Source organism: Antechinus flavipes, chromosome 5 (assembly GCF_016432865.1).
Source record: "Antechinus flavipes isolate AdamAnt ecotype Samford, QLD, Australia chromosome 5, AdamAnt_v2, whole genome shotgun sequence".
Taxonomy (NCBI): Eukaryota; Metazoa; Chordata; class Mammalia; order Dasyuromorphia; family Dasyuridae; genus Antechinus; species Antechinus flavipes.
In genome coordinates, this window is record NC_067402.1 from 267,672,544 (window position 1) to 267,694,598 (window position 22,055).

Below are 22,055 nucleotides of genomic sequence, written 5' to 3' on the forward strand. Positions count from 1 at the left end.
GGCAGAGGAGTCTCAGTGTGGTGGTGTGATCTCCACAGGCCAGAGAGTTTGCGGAAAGAAGCAGACCAGAGAAGGTCTGTTTCAATTGGAAGCGGGAGAGAGACATCGAGGCCCAGGGCAACTGCACAAAAGCCAGCGCAGACAGCTGAGTCCCAGAGCAGTGCAGTCTCAGGGTGGCTGAGTAGACTCCAACCACAAACACCAGGCAGACATCTCCCCGTGGCAGAGCCAGCACCAGGAGTGAATCAGCACTGACCCAGACCAGTTGCTGTTGCTTGGAAATCCTTTTCCGCTCTAAAGGCAGACCTTAACTTAACTTTTAAAAATTAGTAAAAAAGTAAAGAGGACTCTAACAATTGACAGCTTTTATGGAGAAAGAGAAGAACAGATTTCAAACCCTGAGGAGACTAAAGGCAGATTGTCTCCAGATGAAACTTCAAAAGGTGATATAAACTGGTCCCCATCACACAAGGCTCTCCTAGAAAAACTTTAAAAGGATCTTTAAAGAGAGCTAGAAGCAAAATGGGGAAAGGAAATAAAAGCCTTGCAAGAGAGTTTGGAAAAGGCAAGACAAAATAGACATAGTGAAATGGAAAAAGCATATAAGCTCATTAAAAAACAGATTTGATAAACTGGAAAAAGAAAGCAATTCCAAGAAAAAATAGAATTTGTGAAATGGAAAAAAATTCCCATAGAACAAAACAACTCACTCAAAAATTCAATTGGACAAATACAAAAAGAAATTAAAAAAAAAAAGTAAATGAAGAAAATAACACACTAAAATTCAGAATTGAACAAATGGAAACAAATGACTCAATGATAAGGCAACAAGAATCAGTCAAGCAAAACCAAAAAAAACCTGAAAAAAGTTGAAAAAATGTAAAATACCTAATGGGGAAAACAACCAACCTGGAAAACAGATTTAGGAGAGACAATCTAAGGATTATTGGACTCCCTGAAATACATGATGAAAAAAAGAGCCCAGACACTATTTTTCAGGAAATCATCAAAAAGAACTGCCCAGACGTCATACAAACAGACATTGAAAGAATCCACTAATCACCTACAGAAAGAGACCCCAAAATTAAAACTCCAAGAACTATTGTGGCTAAATTCCAGAACTATCAGACCAAGGAACAAATACTACAAGCATACAGAAAAAAACAATTCAAATACCAAGGAGCCACAATAAGGATCACTCAGGATCTAGCAGTTTCCACTTTAAAGGATCAAAGGGCCTGGAATGTGATATTCCAAAAGGCAAAGGAACCTGGTATGCAGCCAAGAATAACTTACCCAGCCAAACTGAGCATTTTCTTCCAAGGAAGAAGATGGACATTCAACGAAATAAGTAAATTCCATTTATTTCTGATGAAAAAAACAAAGCTAAAACAAAAGTTTGATCTCCAAATATAGGACTCAAGAGAAGCATAAAAAGGTAAAAATAACTCTTGAGAACTGTATTTTTGTTATGCATATACACAAAGAGAACACATATAATTTGGTTTACTGTTATAATATAAAAAAGGATCTAGAGTTGGAAAGGAAATTATACCAGAAAAAGGGAAAAGTGGAGGTAAAAAGAAGGAAACTATATCTCACTAAGAGGCAAAGGAAACCTGCTATATCTGAGGGAAAGGAGGAAGAGGAATGAACAAAGTGTGAATCTTACTCTCATCAGAATTGGCTCAAAGAAAAAATATTAGACATATTCGGTTTATAGAGAAACTTCTCCACCCTAATTGAAAAGTGGAAGGGAGAAAGTGAAAAGGAAAGGATAGGATAAATAGTAAGGAATACAGAAATTGAAAGGGAAAAGTTTAAAAAAAGGGAGGGAGGGATGCTAAAGAGGGAAGGCTGCATGAGGAAAGTGGTGCTAATAAAGTTAATACTGGGGAGGAGGATAAAGGGGAAAAGAAAGAGAGAAGAATAATCTGGGGTTAACAAGATGACAGGAAACACAGAATTAGTAGTTTTAACTGTAAATGTGAATGGGATAAATTCCCCCATAAAACGGAAGCAAATAGCAGACTGGATTAAAAGCCAGAATCCTAGAATATGTTGTTTACAGGAAACACACTTGAAGCAGGGAAATTACACACAGAGTAAATAAAGGTAAAAGGATGGAGCAGAATCTACTATGCTTCAGGTGAAGTCAAAAAAGCAGGGATAGCCATCCTGATCTCAAATCAAGCAAAAGCAAAAACTGATCTAATTAAAAGAGATAAGGAAGGGCACGATATCTTGTTAAAGGGCAGCATAGATAATGAAGCAATAGCAATATTAAACATATGCACCAAGTGGTGTGGCATCTAAATTCCTAAAGGAGAAGTTAAGAGAGCTACAAGAAGAAATAGAAAGCAAAACTATAATAGTGGCAAATCTCAACCTTACATTCTAGAACTAGATAAATCAAACCATAAAATAATTAAGATAGAAGTTAAAGAAGTAAATAGTAATACTAGAAAAGTTAGGTATGATAGATCTTTGGCGAAAACTAAATGAAGACAGAAAGACAGTTCACGGAACCTGTACAAAAATTGACCATATATTAGGACACAAAGACCTCAAATTCAAATGCAGAAAGGCAGAAATAGTAAATGCATCCTTTTCAGATCACAATGTAATAAAAATTACATTCAATAAAAAGCCAGAAGAAAATAGACTAAAAAGTAATTAGAAACTAAATTATCTCATCCTAAAGAATGAATGGATGAAACAGCAAATCATAGAAACAATTAATAATTTCACCCAAGAGAATGACAATAATGAGACAACATACCAAAATGTGTGGGATACAGCCAAAATGGTAATAAGGGGAAATTTTATATCTCTAGAGGCCTACTTGCATAAAATAGTGAAATTCAATGAATTACGCTTGCAACTAAAAAAGCTAGAAAAAGAGCAAATTAAAAACCCCCAAACATTAAATTTGAAATTCTAAAAATAAAAGGAGAGATTAATAAAACTGAAAGTAAAAAAAAAAACTATTGAATTAATAAATAAAACTAAGAGTTCTATGAAAAAACCAACAAAATAGATAAACCCTTGGTAAATTTTATTAGAAAAAGGAAAGAGGAAAATCAAATTGTTAGTCTTAAAAATGAAAAGGGAGAACTTTCCACTAATGAAGAGGAAACTAGGGCAATAATTAGGAGTTACTTTGCCCAAATTTATGCCAATAAATTTGATAACTTAAATGAAATGGATGAATACCTTCAAAAATATAGGTTACCCAGATTAACAGAGGAAGAAGTAAATTGTTTAAATAGTCCCATTTTAGAAAAAGAACTAGAACAAGCTATTAATCAACTCCCTAAGACAAAATCCTCAGGACCAGATGGATTTACATGTGAATTCTACCAAACATTTAAAGAACAATTAACTCCAATGCTATATAAACTATTTGAAAAAATAGGGAATGAAGTCCTACCAAATTCCTTTTATTACACAGACATGTTACTGATACCTAAACCAGGTAGGACAAAAACAGAAAAAGAAAATTATAGACCAATCTCCCTAATGAACATTGATGCAAAAATCTTAATATTAGCAAAAAGATTACCGAAATCATCCCCAGGATAATACACCATGACCAAGTAGGATTTATACTAGGAATTAGCCAATATAGGCCAATATTAGGAAAACTATTAACATAATTGACCATATCAATAACCAAATTAATAAAAATTATATGATCATCTCAATAGATGCAGAAAAAGCATTTGATAAAATCCAATACCCATTCCTATTAAAAAACACTAGAGAGTATAGGAATAAACAGATTTTTCCTTAAAAAAGTCAATAGCACCTATTTAAAACCACCAATAAGCATCATATATAATGGTGATAAACTGGAACCATTCCCAATAAAATCAGGAGTGAAACAAGTTGCCCACTATCACCATTATTATTCAATATTGTGTTAGAAATGCTAGCTTCAGCAATAAGAGATGAAAAAGAGATTAAAGGAATTAGAGTAGGTAATGAGGAAACCAAATTATCACTCTTTGCAGATGATATGATATTATACTTAGAAAACCCCCAAGATACTATTAAAAAGCTATTAGAAATAATTCACACCCAGCCCTCTTTGTAGTGGCCAGAAAGTAGAAACTGAGTAGATGCCCATCAATTGGAGAATGGCTGAATAAATTGTGGTATATCAATAATATGGAATATTATTGTTCGGTAAAAAACGACCAACAGGATGATTTCAGAAAGGCTTGGAGAGACTTACACGAACTGATGCTGAGTGAAATGAGTAGGACCAAGAGATCATTATATATTTCAACAACAATATTATATGATGATCAATTCTGATGGATCTGGCCGTCTTCAGCAATGAGATGAACCATATCAGTTGTAATGGAGCAGTAATGAACTGAACCAGCTACACCCAGCAAAAGAACTCTGGGAGATGACTAAGAACCATTACATTGAATTCCCAATCCCTATATTTTTGCCCACCTGTATTTTTGATTTCCTTCACAGACTAACTGTACAATATTTCGGAGTCCAATTCTTTTTGTACAGCAAAATAACGGTTTGGACATGTATACTTATTTTGTATTTAATTTATCCTCTAATATATTTAACATGTATTGGTCATCTTGCCATCTACGGGAGGGGATGGGGGGGAAGGAGGGAAAAAATTGGAACAAAAGGTTTGGCAATTGTCAATGCTGTAAAATTACCCGTGCATATAATTTGTAAATAAAAAGCTATTAAAAAAAACATATATGCATGGAAAACTAAAAAAAAAAGAAGAAGAAGAAGAAAAAGAAGAAGAAATAATCCATACCTTTAGCAAAGTTGCAGGATACAAAATAAATCCACATAAATCATCAGCACTTTTATACATCACTAACAAAATCCAATAGCAAGAGATACAAAGAAAAATTCCATTTAAAATAACTGTTGATAGCATAAAATATTGGGGAATTTATCTGCCAAAGGAAAGCCAGGAAGTATATGAGCAAAACTACAAAACACTTTCCCCACAAATAAAGTCAGATCTAAATAATTGGAAAAATATTAAGTGCTCTTGGATAGGTCGAGTGGATATAATAAAGATGACAATAGTACCTACACTAATCTATTTATTTAGTGCTATACCAAACAGACTCCCAAGAAACTATTTTAATGATCTAGAAAAAAATAACAACAAAATTCATCTGGAAAAATAAAAGGTCAAAAATTTCAAGGGAACTAATAAAAAAAAAAATCAAATGAAGGTGGCTTAGCTGTACTTGATCTAAAACTATATTATAAAGCAGCGGTCACCAAAACCATTTGGTATTGGCTAAGAAATAGACTAGTTGATCAGTGGAAGAGGTTAGGTTAACAGGACATAATAGTCAATAACTATAGCAATGTATTTATTTGATAAACCCAGACCCCAACTTTTGGGATAAGAATGCACTCTTTGACAAAACTGCTGGTATGGTAGAAACTAGGCACTGACCCACACTTAACACCATACACCAAGATAAGATCAAAATGGATTCATGATCTAGACATAAAGAATGAGATTTTAAATAAATTAGAAGAATATAGGATAGTTTATCTCTAAGATCTGTGGAGGAGGAAGGAATATGTGACCAAAGAAGAACTAGAGATCATTATTGATCACAAAATAGTAAATTTTGATTATATCAAGTTAAAAAGTTCTTATACAAATAAAACTAATGCAGACAAGATTAGAAGAGAAGCAATAAACTGGGAAAACATCTTTACAGTTAAAGATTCTGCTAAAGGCCTCATTTCCAAAATATATAGAGAATTGACTCTAATAGTTACAAGAAATCAAGCCACTTTCCCCAATTGGCTCCAATTGATAAATAGTCAAAGGATGTGAACAATTTTCAGATGATGAAATTAAAACTACTTCTATTCATATGAAAAGGTGTTCCAAATCATTATTGATCAGAGAAATGCAAATTAAGACAACTCTGAGATACCACTATACACCTCTCAGAGTGGCTAAGGTGACAGGAAAAGATAATGATGATTGTTGGAGAGGATGTTGGGAAAACAGGGACACTGATACATTGTTGGTGGAGTTGTGAACAGATCCAACCATTCTGGAGAGCAGTTTGGAACTATGCTCAAAAAGTTGCCAAACTGTGCATACCCTTTCATCCAGCAGTGTTTCTACTGGGCTTATATCCCAAAGAGATGTTAAAAAAGGGAAAGGGACCTGTATGTGCAAAAATGTTTGTGGAAGCCCTTTTTGTAGTGGCTAGAAACTGGAAATTGAATGGATGTCCATCAATTGGAGAATGGCTAAATAAATTGTGGTATATGAATGTTATGGAATATTATTGTTCGGTAAGAAATGACCAGCAGGATGATTTCAGAGAGGCCTGGAGAGACTTACATGAACTGATGCTAAGTGAAATGAATAGAAACAGGAAAACATTATATACTTCGACAACAATACTATATGAGGATCAATTCTGATGGAAGTGGTTATCTTCAACAATGAGAGGATCCAAAGCAGTTCCAATTGATCAGTAATGAACAGAACCAGCTACACCCAGTGAAATAACACTGGGAAATGAGTGTGGACCACAACATAACATTTACACTCTTTCTGTTATTATTTGCTTGCATTTTTATTTTTCTTCCCAAGTTATTTTTAATCTTCTTTCTAAATCCAATTTTTCTTATGTAGCAAAACAACTGTATAAATATGTATACGTATTTAACATATTTAATTTAACATGTTTAACATGTTAACAAGATTGCCTGCCATCTAGGGGAGGGGATGGAGGGAAGGAGGGGAAAAGTTGAAACAGAAGTTTTTGCAAGAGTCAATGCTGAAAAATTACCCATGCATATGTTGTCAATAAACAGCTATAATAAAAAAATAAATAAATAAACTTATCCTCTTTAAAAAAAAAAAAAAAACAGATCAATGGAAAATTACCTCTGGTAGAATATAAACAAGAACTATATTTAGCCATATGATATTTAATATGTTTATCAATGACTTGAAAGAAGCCAAAGAGGACAATTATCAAATCTGAAGAGACTGAGAGAGATTTTAACATTTTGGATGATAGGGCAAAGATGCAAAAAGATCTCAAAAGGTACCTATAAAGATTAAAGATTTAATATAAAAAAAGTTGAAGTCCTACAAGTGTAGGACTTGTAGGGTTCAAATACTTAACTGCACACATACATGATAAGTGGAAGGCAATAACCAACAGTTCTTCAGCAAGTTATATGTAACAGAAATACATGGGTCTCACATATAATCTTTTTGTCATACTTTGTATATGAAAATTCTCACTTGTGTGTTTATTAAGTCTATAATAAAAAGCAAATAGTACCTGCAAAAAAAAAAAAAAAAAAGCTAAAAATGTTACCAAACTACATGACTCTATAGTATAGCAAATCAAAATTGCTAATAAGTCTTAGGATGTATTACAGAGATGGAAAATAAAAAACAAGATAAGTTAATGGTGCTACTATACTCTGCTTGGTCAGACTACCACTGTGTTCAGTGCTATGTACCACATGTGAGGAAAAACATATAACAATCTGGAGCATGTCCAGAGAAGGGTGATACGTAAGATAGGAAGGAACTAGAAAAAAGCTACATGAGGATCACTTTAAGAAATTAAGGATATTTATATAAAGAAAAGACTTGTGAGTGTGTCAGAAAAGAAATGTGAAGACTGAAGATATGATAGTTGCACAGAGGCATCTTTGATACAATTAAAAGAAAATCTTCCTAATAGTGAAAGATAAAAATGTTGAATGAGCTAACTTTTAGATGACAAGAACACAGATTTAGAACTTTGTGGCATCTTAGATCATCTAGTCCAGTGGTGTCAAGTGCAAATAAAAATAGGAACCTTTAAACCACACATAAGTATTTCTTGGGGTTATATATTGACTTCAAAAAAATCACATTTAAACATTATCTCTGTTCTTTTGTGTGTTTATTTCGGTAAATATTTCTCAATTATATTTTTATCTGATCCTGGAGTATTGTGGACAGAATGTTTCTGCTGTTTTGACACCTCTGATCTAGTCCAAACCTTTAATTTTGCAGACAAGCAAATTGAAGCTAAAATTATTTTTGTAAAGGCTATAGGAGAGCTGGGATTCAAATACACCCTCTAAATAAAATCCAGCATTTTCTCACTATACTATGCATTGGATGTGGCAGAGAGGATTTTTCTTTATGTATGGGCCCTTCTAATTCTGTAATTCTATGCTGTTATCACCATATGTTTAATTTCTGTTTATTCTTTTAAGTTTCAGGTACATATGTCTAATCTTATCTTTGTACTATTTATATTATTCATATATTTTTTCAGAGATTATTTTGAGGAGAAAAAAGTCTCACAAAAAGACACTTTTTTTCTGTTTTTATAACTCAAAGCATATTTTACAAATAAGTACAAAACCTTTTTCTGAAAATTGCTCACAAGGTACTTAAGCCATTATATATCAATTGAAAGAATAAAAATGCATGCACAGAATGTAGAACGTAGTTGGAGTTTGCTTACAACATACTCTGCACTGTCTACTTACAAAGATCACTTTCCAATTCTACAAAAGCAAAAGAATTTTTATTGCCTTTGCAACTTTATAGGACAACTCAAAGACAGGTGAACAAATTTTTCTTCAGTCTAAAAAAATCTACTTAAAGTATATTTTAGAATGAACAAGAGCTCTTACTTTACTGGTCAATTCAATGATTTCTCTTTCAGCCTTGTGCAGCTTACTAATTAAGAGGGTGTTTTCCTCATTAGTTGATTGCAGTTCTTTTTCTATTCGATCATTCTGAAGCTTGGCTGCCTGTTTTTCTGCCTTTAGTTAAAACAAAATGATATTTTAAGGGTTAGTATTTATTCCTTTTTCATAATTGATATGAAATATAAAAAATCCAATGAAAGAATGTGTGTTGGTGAATACAAACAACAAATACCAAAATGAGATAACAAATATGTCAAAATTGCAAAAGCTTTTCTCACCAAATGTACACGCATATATATATATATATGAAACATAAACAATAGAAATCAAGAAATAAAACTTCCATACACTAAAATAGTATCATATTGATCCAAATCCCAACATCCAAAATATATTCATTAACTAGTATATGTTGGAAATCAATATAAATCTAAATAAATATTTCAAAGACCAATTATCCCTTAGTCCTTACTGAGACACTTTTACTTTTACTTTACAAAGAGTCCTAATAAGCTTTTTAATCTGCTTTGGAACTCCACAGCAGACTAGAAGCAGCAAATTAGAAAGGTGGTAAAGAGAGAAGGTGGCAAGAAACTGAAATCCAGAAGAAAGGGAAAAGTATAAAAAGCAGACAAAAAGCAAACTAGCCTGGTTTTGTATTCTGGTTTTCTATAAAGGCAAAGAAACCTAAATATCTCCAAAGTAACTGAGGACAGTTTCTGACAAGTTGGCTGTTTCATGCCCTGTAAATAACTTCTAGTTTTACAACTTACAAAGCAGTGAGCAAACAACCCCACAAAGGCAGGCAGTTGAACAACCATCCATTTCAGAATTAAGGAAATTGAGTCTCAGAAGAGGTAAATGACTTGCTAGTGGTCTGGTTCTACCATCTACCTTTTGATTTTAAGTCCAATGCTTTTTTCATTAAAATGAATACAAAGAATACCCTCAATTCATCAAAAAATGGCTGGATTACTGGAAAGTCTAAAGGAAGGAGAACTGAAAGTGTTCTTCAGATATAAGCTAGTTCTTTTATTTTAGAGATGAAAACAGTCCAGAGACAGAAAGTCGCTTTTTTAAGGTGGGAGCAAATGAAACAGGACTAGAACCCTTACGTTTTATATGTTCTATTTAAGAAGGCAGTAACATGTTTTAGAAATATTTTCACACATAAGTTAAAAAATATTGGATCCTATAAAGGGAAAGCTTCATTCAGACATACTGAAAATTAACTCTGTTACCATATTTCATTTCTAATAAATGCTTCAAATAATAGCTAATGAAATATTTCCAGTTAACTAAAATTAGCAAATGGCAAAGTATATATCCAACAAACTAATTTACATTATAAAGCAATTTCACCTATTGTCACCTTTGTTCTTATCCATAGCTAAGAAAAAATGAGAGGGGAATGAAGGATTTGTAGGAATAGTATTCTGAAGGAAGGACCCAGACTTGTTTTATATCTTCCAGTTCAGTACCTATTATACAGTATCTGCCTAATTAACACATTTTGTCGAACTGTTTGCTATCCCATTGAATAACAGACTTAAGCCCTGGCACACAAGATGCTCTCCTAAGTAAAGGGACCTTTCGTCTTTGCAGACCCTTAAGGCCTGTCACCATTTCAGTTGCAGCCTTCCACTGGAAGCTCAAATGACATCTATTCCTAAACTCTACTGCTACAGACTAAAGGCCCAGGAGCAAAAATAGGTATGAACAAAATGGGGCATTCCTTAGGGAATACAAAGTCTTTTGCTGCCAGATTGCAATGGGAATGGAGATATGGGGGTAAATTCAATTCAATTCATAAGGAGAACAATTTTTATAATAACAATATGGTACAATTTGGAAAAACTAAGAACTGTGATTTATGTAATGACCAATCATGATTCCAAAGGACTGATGATGCAGCTTGTAAGCACCATATTCTGAAAGAGGCGAGAAACTCATTGGATGCAAAAGTATACACATGATGTTTAAACACTGTCAATGTGGGGCTTTGTTTTTTGCTTGACTGAGAATATGTTATCAAAGTTTTGTTTTGTCTCCCATGTAGTACTGGGAGGGAGATAAAAGAGACTGTTAGTAGAAAAAGTAAAATTGTTTTATATCAAGTATTTTATTTAAACACTTACTTAGCACCTAGACATTCAAAGCAACATCTCCATATCCTGGGGTTAAAACAGATACACAGATGGCTATGTTACAAAGAAATCTGAGAAGAGATCTGGGGATGAGAGAAGACTTCTTAGAAAAAATGGCACCTGAAATGATCTTTCAATTCTGAGGGGCAGAGATGAAGAGTTAATGTGTTATAGACAAGGGGAAGACTTACACAAATACATGGGAAGCAGAGGTCAAATTTTGAAAATATCAAGGAGTCTAATTTGGCTGATACTAATGTATCAGGTTTGTGAAAGAGAGACTGTGAAATAAGGGTGGAAAGTTAAATGGTAAGTAAATGGTATACTGCCTGGCTGAGATGCTTTTGTGTTCTCATAATAGAGATAAAGAATCAACGACAGTCTGAGTTGACATGATCTAATCTGTCCTTTAGGAAGATGATGAAAGATAGAGTAGAGAAGAGAAAAAGAGAAACTGTACAGAATGAACTCACATAGAGATCTTGAGGAGACTGAGAATTTCAGCAGTTTCTTCTAGATCCACAGCAATATAGATGGATACTGTGATCTTACCAGTTTGCTGGCAAAGCAACCTCAAATTTAAAATTTGTTTAAAACAAAACAGAGACTGGTAACTATGAGTTAAAATCACCCACCCACATTTTTAGTCCATCACTTTTCACAAACACTACAACTATTCTGGGTTTAAAAATATTTTAGATAGTCTAGATGACATCAAACCAATAATGTGTGATTGCTTGATTTGCAGTGAGCACCATCGAGTGATAAAACAAACAGGATGGAATCTGTACGAATAGGCTCTTTGCTAGCAGCAATTCCCTGGCTCTGGAAACACAGAAAGGATTGGCTGAAGACAGAGAAGTAAAAGGTCAACTTTTACTTATTTTGGCCAAAAGTTGTTTGTAAGATGGAAATATAGTGCTTCTACTGAACCAGGACTTTCCATTTTAAAGTATCTGAGATATTCATCATAAGCCAACAACTGTATAGGATGGAATTTCTCTATATCTAAGAAAACTTCTTTTTTATGGGCACCAATTAGTAAATCATCTCTTCTGGTTTAGCAAATATACTCTGTGGCAAGAGAAACACATTCACCTCAGAGGGGCACCTTGTTGATTCACAAAGAGTCAACAATACCTGACAATGAAAAGCTGCTGTCTTTGAATGAGGAAGTTCTCTCTGATCTAAACAAAACAGGCACACTTGGGAACCTACACCTGCGTCAGCATAGATCTGTGAGTCTATCAAACACGTATGTTCTAGAAAGCAAGACATTTTCAAGAGTGTTTAAAGCATATATGATATAACCTACAGGGAAATAATTAAAATCAACTTACCTCCAGGGACCTGATGGTAGCTTGCATCTCAGCCAGCTGGCGCCCCTGAATTCTTTGGATATTTTCAGCCTGAATGCTACGGTTTTCTTTCTCTGCTCGTAATTCTGTTATTTCGGCCTCCAAGCCTTTCAATTTCTGACATAATTGGATCTTTTCTCCAACAAGCTTCTCCATTCGTTTGCTCTCTCTTGTGGGATCAGAGTTAAGGAGTTGGTCATAGATCTCTTTTTTATCTTTCTCAAGTCTTTCAATCTGAGATAGATAAGCACTTAATTAGAATTAATTTACCTTTAAGTTATTCATTTTTCAGTATAATTTAGGAAGTTGGAAACAGAATTAAACACTGCATTAAAAATATAAAGATCAGTACTATCAAAAAGCTGAAAGAAGTCAAAGGTTATTGGTTCAGAGCTTAGAAGGAAACTAAGGTATCATTTATTTCCACCCCCTCATTTCCCAGATTATAAAACCACCAAGTGATAAATAATTTGCCCAAAGTCATATAGGCTTATATGATCATGAGAGCCATGTGGCAACTGATTGGACAAAGGGAACAAGACAGGCCAAGTATACGGTTGTAAACATGATGTCCAGGTTAAAATGGATTGAGTAGTTTTGGAGTCAAGAAAAAATGGGTTTAGCTATTTCTCTGGTACTTAGTGGTATCTGAAAATGGGCTACTTCCTTACTCTCATCTTTAACCCAAGTCATTAACCCCATAGTTTCTCAGGCAACTCTCTTAAGACTGTAGGTTGCCGAGTAGTTATTGATTAGTATCGCAAATTGTCTACAATGGTGAAGTAATGGGTTCAGATCACCCATCACATCCCCAAAAAACCTTCATTAAAAGTTCTGTGAGACTCAAACAAGGCTATCTATCTATCTATTTATCTATCTATCTATCTATCTATATATGTATATATATACAAAATTGTATATCTTATCTGAGTTCCTCTTCTGATGCCTCACTATACCTTGCAAGTAATAAAAGGTTATGTCAGCTAAGTCTAAATTCTAATAGACCCTTTTCAACATGTGAATTATTTTACATCTGCTGTCCAAGGACAAACTTCACTAAATTTGATGAGACTCATCACTAGGAAAAAAGAAATTTTCACTCCTGGGAATTCACAGAGTTTGCAAGATATAAAAAGGCTGTGGTTTCCATCAGTTGAGACAGAATCCTCAAAAATTAAGGTTTCTTGAAATATTGGACGTATACTTCTTTTTCAGTGTGTTTGTAAGGGGGAGGGTGTTTTTTACTTTCAAAGAGATCTTTTTAAGAAATCTTTTTAAGAGATGGCAGAAAAAGAATTCTAAACAAATGTAGAAAGTCACAGAAATAAAAGAAAATTTCAATTACATGAGTTTGAAGTTTTTGCATGAACAAAATTATTATAGATAACATAAGAAGTGAAACTGCCAATTTTGAGGGAAAAATCTTTGCCCTAAACATCACTAGTATTTAAGCTATACCAGAAATTTACAAAAATATTTAGGACCAAGTCATCCTCCAATGAATATGTGGTAAAGCAATATGAATAAAAAGGTCTCAAAAGAATTTCAAATCAAAAGATTACTCCTAATTATTAGCAATAAGAGAAATGAATATCAAAATAACTCAAGAGAGTTTACCTCACACTCAGAAAATTAACAAAGATGACAAAAGATGGGAAATCAGTATTTGAGAAATTGTGGAGAGACAAGTGCACTAAAACAACTATTTTATTAAAGAAGCAGTTAAAATGGCTAGAAAATAATTTGAAATTATGTTAAGTCTTTGACCTAGGCAGCCTACTTTTACATAAATACCCCAAGAATGAAAAAAATAGAAAAGAAAAAAGCCCTCATATACGTAAAAATATTAATAAAAGCACTTTTTTGTGTGAAAAGAAAACATTAGAAATTAGGGTTAAGATTTGGAGTTGGATTATACAAACCAGACTTACTCACAAAAAAGACAGGAAAAAAATGAACTCTTCTCCCACTCTCATTACTGAAGAGCTGGTAGACAATGGGTTTGAAATAACCTATATGTTGTTATATGGAACATATTTCTTTTTTTTTCTTAATAGGGAATCACAAATGGGATGGAAAAGTTGAGAAGCAGAGCAAGGAAGAAATGTATTAAGAGATAAAAGATGTAAAATCAAAAGATATAAACTTAAAAAGTTAAGTAAAGTTAAGCCTTTCATAATCTGTCAAAAAACCAAAATATATTATATTGCAAAATATTAAATCCAACAATAGTTATATAATTAAAAGTTGATTGAGGTATTAGTTAGGAAATCTAGATTTCTTGTTTAGTCATAAAGACTGAGATAGTTACCTCTAAAAAAAGAAAAAAATGTGTATCAACTAAAATGAAAATCATAGATGATTGTGAAAAACTGATACCAGTTCTGAAATGCTGTCAACATCTACTCTAGTCAATTCTTAGGTATATAAGTCACTTTGGAAAAATTTTAAGGTAATGTTTTACAAGTTATTTAAGAGAAGGGAATATACTAAAAGAATTAAAAAGAAAAGTTTTATAGGTGATAGATATTAACAACAACAACAAAAGGTAATTCAGAGAACATCAATAATTACTGCTTCATATGTCTCATTTCTCATCTTTATGTAATACATGCATACAGAAGACATCCTTAATGAAAATACAAGAAGTAAATATGTAGATTTTGCAAACAGTTCTCTATGGACAACCACATCTTTGGTCACACAATTGCAAAAGGTGTTGTGTTTATTGACTACAAAAAGAAGCAAAAGGCTTTCAGCAAGCAAAGAGTCTCTTGTGCATATGTTAAAATCAAAGATAACCTGATAAATACAAAGCAAGAGATAAGACTATTACACAAGAATAATTGATTATTGATATAAGTATTAGGGTATCAATAAAGCAGGGAGATTTACTCTTACCAAAACCATTCACCATTGTCCAGTGTGTGTACTTTATGTACCTAGATCTTAAAACTTTTTCCACTTGAACTCTTCTTCATCCAAGAAATTTTTACATGACCTCAGTTTCATAGGTACATAAAATAGACATACAAATCAAACATTTACTGATAAAAAAATCATAATTTTGCAATCTTCATATTCAGGATGAGACCCCATAGTTAAAGAAGCTGAGCTCTAGATGTTCCTGTTTATACATGTCATTGTGCTGACTACACACTTGAAAATTTGATAAGTATGTCATCTATTACCTTTGATTGATTAAAAAAAAATGTTAAATACAACAGGGAGCTACTTGTAAATTACCAATGAACCATTAATGACCATCCTTTAGGACCAGCCATTCAACATTTTCCAACTATAACTATACTATCATCAAGCCCATAATTTTCCATCTTTTCCATAGGTATAATCTAGGAAACCTTTTCAATTTTATTTTGATAAATTTTGGGCAAATTAAATACATAGCATCCTCCAGAACTACCAATCTAATACCAATCCAATAAAATAGAATGAGATTAATCTTTGGTCACTAGTTCCTTTTCCAGATGTTTCTTAATGATTCTATTAAAAATACATTTTAAGAATGTGTTTGTTAATATATCAAGCTCTCTGGCCTATAGTACAGCAGAATCACTCTCTTCTCATTTGAGAAGAAATTGGAACCACTAATTTTTCCCTGGTCCACCAATACTTCTCTATTATTATCTCATTTGATCTTTAAATCAATCTTGTGAGGTTGGTCTTTCTCATTCTACAAATGAGAAAACTAAGGTGGGACACAGATAATATCCTAACCCCTCACACCATGCAAAATAGACTAAATTTTCCCTAAAAGATATTTAAACCGTCCTCGGGACTTAATTGGCTCAGGCTCAGGTTGTTGACATCACTTCCTGATTGCCTGAGTAGCACTCTTAGTCACTCATTGATGCTTGGCTGGTGAGAAATGATGGGCAACTAAGGCAAGCTTCATTCAGCTAAAATCAACTCAAGGTATCCTCATTATTTATTCTTTTTATTGCCTTCTGCTATGTCTATGTAGATTTCCTTTTTGTCAACTGTGGAAGGATCTACAAGTGTCTCATCTTGTTTCAATATTGACTTAAAGTACTAGAGTTCTGATCTAAGTCAGGCCCAGCCTTGAACATGAGGCTTAAAGAGGGTAAGAGGCAGAATGAGAACTGGAATCCAGATCGGATTCAAGATTTGGAGCTATTTCCACCACATTACATTAGGTAAAGGAGATTCTGATGGCTTCATGACAATGCCATTTGCAGAAGGTTGCAGACCATAACATAAGCAACATATTCCTGATGCTAATATCAAAGAAAAAAATATTTAATAATCATTTTGCCATGTGAAGGATTACCTTTTATTTGTTCCCTAATCTACGTGTTTGCTACATAAAAGTCAAGGACAGGCAATGGCAACAAAGGAACATTCAAAAGACTTGACCGATCTTGGCTCCCCTCTCCTTCAGGACTCCGCATCACTGCTGCCTCTCCTAAGCTTATACCTCCTCACTGATCACCTTCTTTTTTTTCTGATTCTACTCACATTCTGCATTCAGTGAAATCACTTCTGTCTAAGGCATCTTAATAGTGTTTCTTCATCGTAACATAAAATTATGCCCCTAGTTAGGACAACTATACATGTGCTCCCTGAGTCAACGACCTAGCCCCAACAATAGTCAAGTCTTGACTTGACATTGTCGACTTAAGACAAGCTGGTGAACCTTTCTAATCCTGCTTCCTTATATATAAAATGAGGGAACTGGTTTAGATGGTCTCTAGTTCTAGATTAGACCTAAAGTTCTAAATCTTTCTTATGAATAAGTAGTTTCAGACACTAACATGTTATTAATATTATATAATATATAATTGAGTCACGCCTATTAATTCGTCATAATTATTAAAAGCATTTTCCCCTAAGAAATAAAGAGTTAAAAGGCTAACATAATTACATATAAACATATATGTATGCACACATACATATATATCTTCTATCAGTTACATGTAAGCAAACATTTGCAAAAGCTGTATTTGATTCTCAGAAATACTGTTTTAAAAAATGTTCTAAATGTTTTTAAAAAATTAAAATAAAATGTTCTTCCAAAGCAACAACAAACTCAAGCCCAATAAAATGTACTCACTTGAATTCAAGAAAAGCAAAATTTAACACTATAATTTAACACTATATATGAATCCTTAGCTCAAATATACACGTCATGATGACCTAAGGTTGGAAAGAGGCAATTATTTTTACATGCACATTAATTATTATCTAATAGCTTAAACTGTATTTTAGAAGCATTTAGCTGGGTTTGGAAAACTGCATTAGTGGGGCTCTGCTTTGAAGTCTTTCTTGCTGCTATTACTTTCTGGACACACAATCATATCATAAAACTCAGGTGTTGAAGGATAGATGATAAAACATAGGAAGTAACAGAATGTAGTTAAGAAAAGGAAATTAAAGCAAACCCATAATTATTACTAACAATCAAATGGTCAGAAGACAGAATATGACTTAAGCCTTATCTAAAATTCCTAGGATCCCAGCTTCCATTAATTATGGTTTCAAAGTACCCTAATGGATTATCTTCCAGAACTTTTATTAATTACAATTCCCAGTACTTTCACAAGAGATTCCAATTATGGAAATTAAGGATACTACTGGCCCCTAACCAATTTCAAGTAATATACACATCAAATTTAATCTTTCCTTGGTGAAAGAATTAACTACCAGATTTCAGAATCAGGCTTTTTTCTCTTTCAAAAAAATAAAAACAAAAAATCCAAAACAGATTGTTTAACACAAACATAAGCATTTATAAGATCTCCAGATTGATTAGCGTTACATAAAAGGTGACCTTCAGAGGTGGGGCAGAGAGGGCATGGGTTCAGAGAGAGAAGGGGCCTCAAGAGCTCATCTAGTCCAAGTTTTTTATATTAAACGGGGCAACTAAGGCTCAGGGATTGAATGACCTGCTACAGGACTCCTATGGAGAGAGATGGGTTTTGGACTCAGAACTTCTGGCTCCAAACTCAATTTCCCTTCTATTTCAAATTCTGATTATTTCAGCTTTTTAAAAAATATTTTTCCCAATAAGTAACATCCCTCTCCCCAACAACAAGTAGGGTGATATCGTGGTTAGTGACTTAAGCCTGTATCCAGTAAGGGCTGGATATGGATTTTTGGCTTAGACTTGTGATTTCCTAAGAGTAGAGAACATGCAGTATGGATGCAGATCAGCAACTTTTTTTTATAGAGTAGGAAAAAATGGCTCAAAGCATCAAGATTAAAGTAGCTGAGTGAAGAAGCTGGAAAGGAACCTAATACTGTCTCCAAATCCAGCATTCTTTCTACTGAACCACATGGATAGCGAGTTCCTCCTTTTTTAAAAAATGTTTTTATTGACTTCTGTTTCTTACATCATCATATTCATGCTTCCCTTTTCCCATGTAGAAAGCTAGCTCATATGGCAAATAGTAAGTTCCCCTTCCTAGAGCTCAAGAAAATATGGAATTGTTTTGTAAAGGAGATTCGTCTTCAGTCTAGGAGGGATTTCATGACTGATTCTGTATCTTTGTGTTTACCTCTCTTGTAACCATCACAAGTCTTTACAATCATGTCCACCTCCAAACCAAAATGCAAAATCCAAATTTAACTATTCTCCAAAGCTTTTATCCTTCCTAATTTATCGATATTCCCTCATTTTCACATCCAAGCAATGCCAAGATCTAGTGATTCTGTTTTAGTCTTCTCATATCAAGTCCCTCCCATCTAGGCTCAGTGCCACCACGCTAGTAGAAACCTTTATCACCTTACATCTGGAATTCTGAGGATTACAAGCCCCTTTTTTCTTCCCTTTCCAATCTGTTTTTCATACCATGACTATCTTGAGCAGATGGTCGTGTTTCTGTGTAAAATTCTTCAATTATTTCTCATTCATCTAGATTGGGGGTGAGGAGAAAGAGAAGGGATGACTGGAACCGTGATTGACTGGGGTAGAGAATTCTTCTTGGGAAAAGCCTTTACAGCAGAATAGCAATTCCTACCCTGAGCAAGCTGCCTGGGGTACCACAAGGTAATGCTATGTAATTAGAATCATGAAGTCTTTATTGGCCAGACCTGGCATTCCTTAATATGTACTGAAGTTCCACCTTGGCTCTGTAGTCGGCTACTGCAAGCTCAAGTCACTTTACCTTTGTAATCTCATGTTAGAGTATATTGTAACATTCTACTCACCAGCCAAGTAACATTCCCTTGGATTCTTCTTATCCTGTCCTAGTCCTGTGCCTTTGTACATGGGAAATAACAGAAATAACAGGCCTGAACAATCTTATTAAAATCCCACCTATTCATTATCTAACTCAGATGCCATTTCTTAACCTTTCTTGATGCAGTGAACTCAAATCATTTTTTAAGACACAGAAGACAGACACATGGGCAGATAATGGACAATAACTACAAAAGCATGGCAACAGTCCTCTAAAAGGAATCTCTGGCATATTAACATTTAGCAATAATAAGCTAAGGCCGATGAAGATAACAAAGAAGCTTCTTTGGGTTTTGTTCAGCTATACTGAGAAAAAGAGGGGGTTCAAAGAAGGGAAAAGACCTCTGCTCATGGTAGATGCTTATCGTGATGATTGTTTCACTGGGAAGGCAGAGCTGCTGAACTCTTGTTTGCTTTCTCTTAATCATCTTTGTACCAAAAAGAATAGGAAAAATTGGGAGCTGATATCTATAATCAGTTGAGCAGATATTAAAAGAGTAACTACCTGTCTTTAATATGTTCAAATCAACTGACCTATGTAAGACTTATGACTGCTAAACCACTGTGTGTGATTTCTGAAGGCCTATGGAGAATGAGACTCACACAGGCTTAAGGGAGACACAATGTCCAGATTTTTAAAAGAGAAGCAAAGGGAAGGAATTTTTCAAATTATAGCAAAGTGTGCTTAACTTCAATTCCTGGGGAAAATGCTATACTATATTACTAAAAGTATGGTAATTACATATCTAGAAAAGAATCCAATAATCACAACAAGTTATCATATACCTGAAGAAGAAGTCATAGACATTTGTTTTTGTGCCAAGATTACTAACTTGGTAAACTAGAAATCTTTTACATGAGGTTCATATAGATTTTAGCAAAGCATGTTATTCTTGCTGCAAAGACAAGAGACAGGCTAGATGAATGTGGAATGAATTAAATGCCTGGACCCAAAGAGTAACTATTAATGGTTCCATGTCATCTTAGCAGGCAGTCTCCAACAAATGGTATAGGTGTATCTATCAGTAGCTTCCTCATACTGTTTATCATTTTTATCAAAAGCTATCTGTGAAATGTGCATATATTACAAAATGGGAAAGGAAGCTTGACATAAATGACAGCCAGAATTTAAAAACATTTGAAATTATAAAAAAGATGAAACCATCAAATCATATCTAATATGAAGAAATTTAAAGGAGATAAATTTAAAATGTTATACCAGCAAGCTGCTATAATGGATAGAGTGCTGGAACTAAAAATCTACAAAAACAGAGTTCAAATTTGCCCTTAGATTTAGGTCTTACTAGCTTAGTAACCTTAGGCAAGTCACTTAAGCTCTACTTGTTTCCTCATTTTTAAAACAGGATTACAGAATCTACCCTTCAAGGTTTTTGTGAAAAGAAAACTAGCTATTTCTAAAACGTTTTTGCAAATTATAAAGGATAATATAATGCTAACTTTGATAAAGCTGTACAATCTGAAGATCTTCAAGTTTTAATGGATTATAAACTAAAGAGTTAGCAGAAAACAAAGATGAGATCTTTATGCTATATCAAGAAAATTCTAACAGAAATAAGAAAGGAGAACTGGTACAAGAGGACTCGTACTTTGATCTAAGCACATTTGGAATACAACATCCAATTCTGGGTATCACATTTTAGAAAGGATACTGATAAGCTAAAGAATCAAGTATGAAATTGAAACTATTTCTCCTCATATGAAAGGATGTTCCAAATCACTATTGATCAAGAGAAATGCAAAATTAAGACAACTCAGAGATACCACTACACATCTGTCAGACTAGCTAAGATGACAGGAAAAGACAATAATGAATGTTGAAGGGGATGTGGGAAAACTGGGACACTGATGCACTGTTGGTGGAGTTGTGAATGGATCCAACCATTCTGGAGAGCAATGTGGAACTATGCTCAAAGAGTTATCAAACTGTGCATATCCTTTGATCCAGCAGTGTTACTACTGGGCTTATATCCCAAAGAGATCTTAAAGAAAGGAAAGGGACCTGGTGTGCACAAAAATGTTTGTGGCAGCCCTTTTCATAGTGGCTAGAAACTGGACTGAGTAAATTGTGGTATATGAATGTTATGGGATATTATTGTTCTGTAAGAAATGACCAACAGGATGATTTCAGAGAGGTCTGGAGAGACTTACATGAACTGATGCTGAGTGAAATGAGCAGAAACAGGAGATCATCATACACTTCAACAATAATACTATATGATGATCAAATCTGATGTACGTAGCCCTCTTCAACAATGAGATGATACAAATCAGTTCCAATTGATCAGTGATAAACAGAACCAGCTATACCCAGAGAAAGAACACTGGAAAATGCATGTGGACTGCTTGCATTTTTGTTTTTCTTCCTAGGTTATTTTTCCCTTTCTAAATCTTATTTTTCTTGCGCAACAAGAGAACTGTATAAATATGTACACATATATTGTATTTAAGATAATACTTTAACATGTTTAACATACATGAGATTGCCTGCCATCTAGGGGAGGGGGTGGAGGGAAGAAAGGGAAAAGTTGAAACAGAAGTGACTGCAAGGGACAATGTTGAAAAATTACCCATGCATATGTTTTGTCAATA

At 33.9% G+C, this 22,055-nt stretch overlaps 1 protein-coding gene across 3 annotated transcripts in view; it reads right to left on the reverse strand.

Moving 5' to 3' along the window:
• Nucleotides 1-22,055, reverse strand: part of CEP83 (centrosomal protein 83) — a 109,534-nt gene that overhangs the window by 23,594 nt on the left and 63,885 nt on the right. For 2 of the 3 annotated variants that reach the window (XM_052000496.1, XM_052000495.1), the window contains 2 exons: nt 12,206-12,457; nt 8,701-8,832 (listed from right to left, as the gene is read on the reverse strand). In XM_052000496.1, coding sequence (XP_051856456.1) covers nt 8,701-8,832; nt 12,206-12,457 — 384 coding nt within the window. The remainder of the gene's footprint in view (nt 1-8,700; nt 8,833-12,205; nt 12,458-22,055) is intronic. The other variant, XM_052000494.1, reaches the window with a different exon arrangement.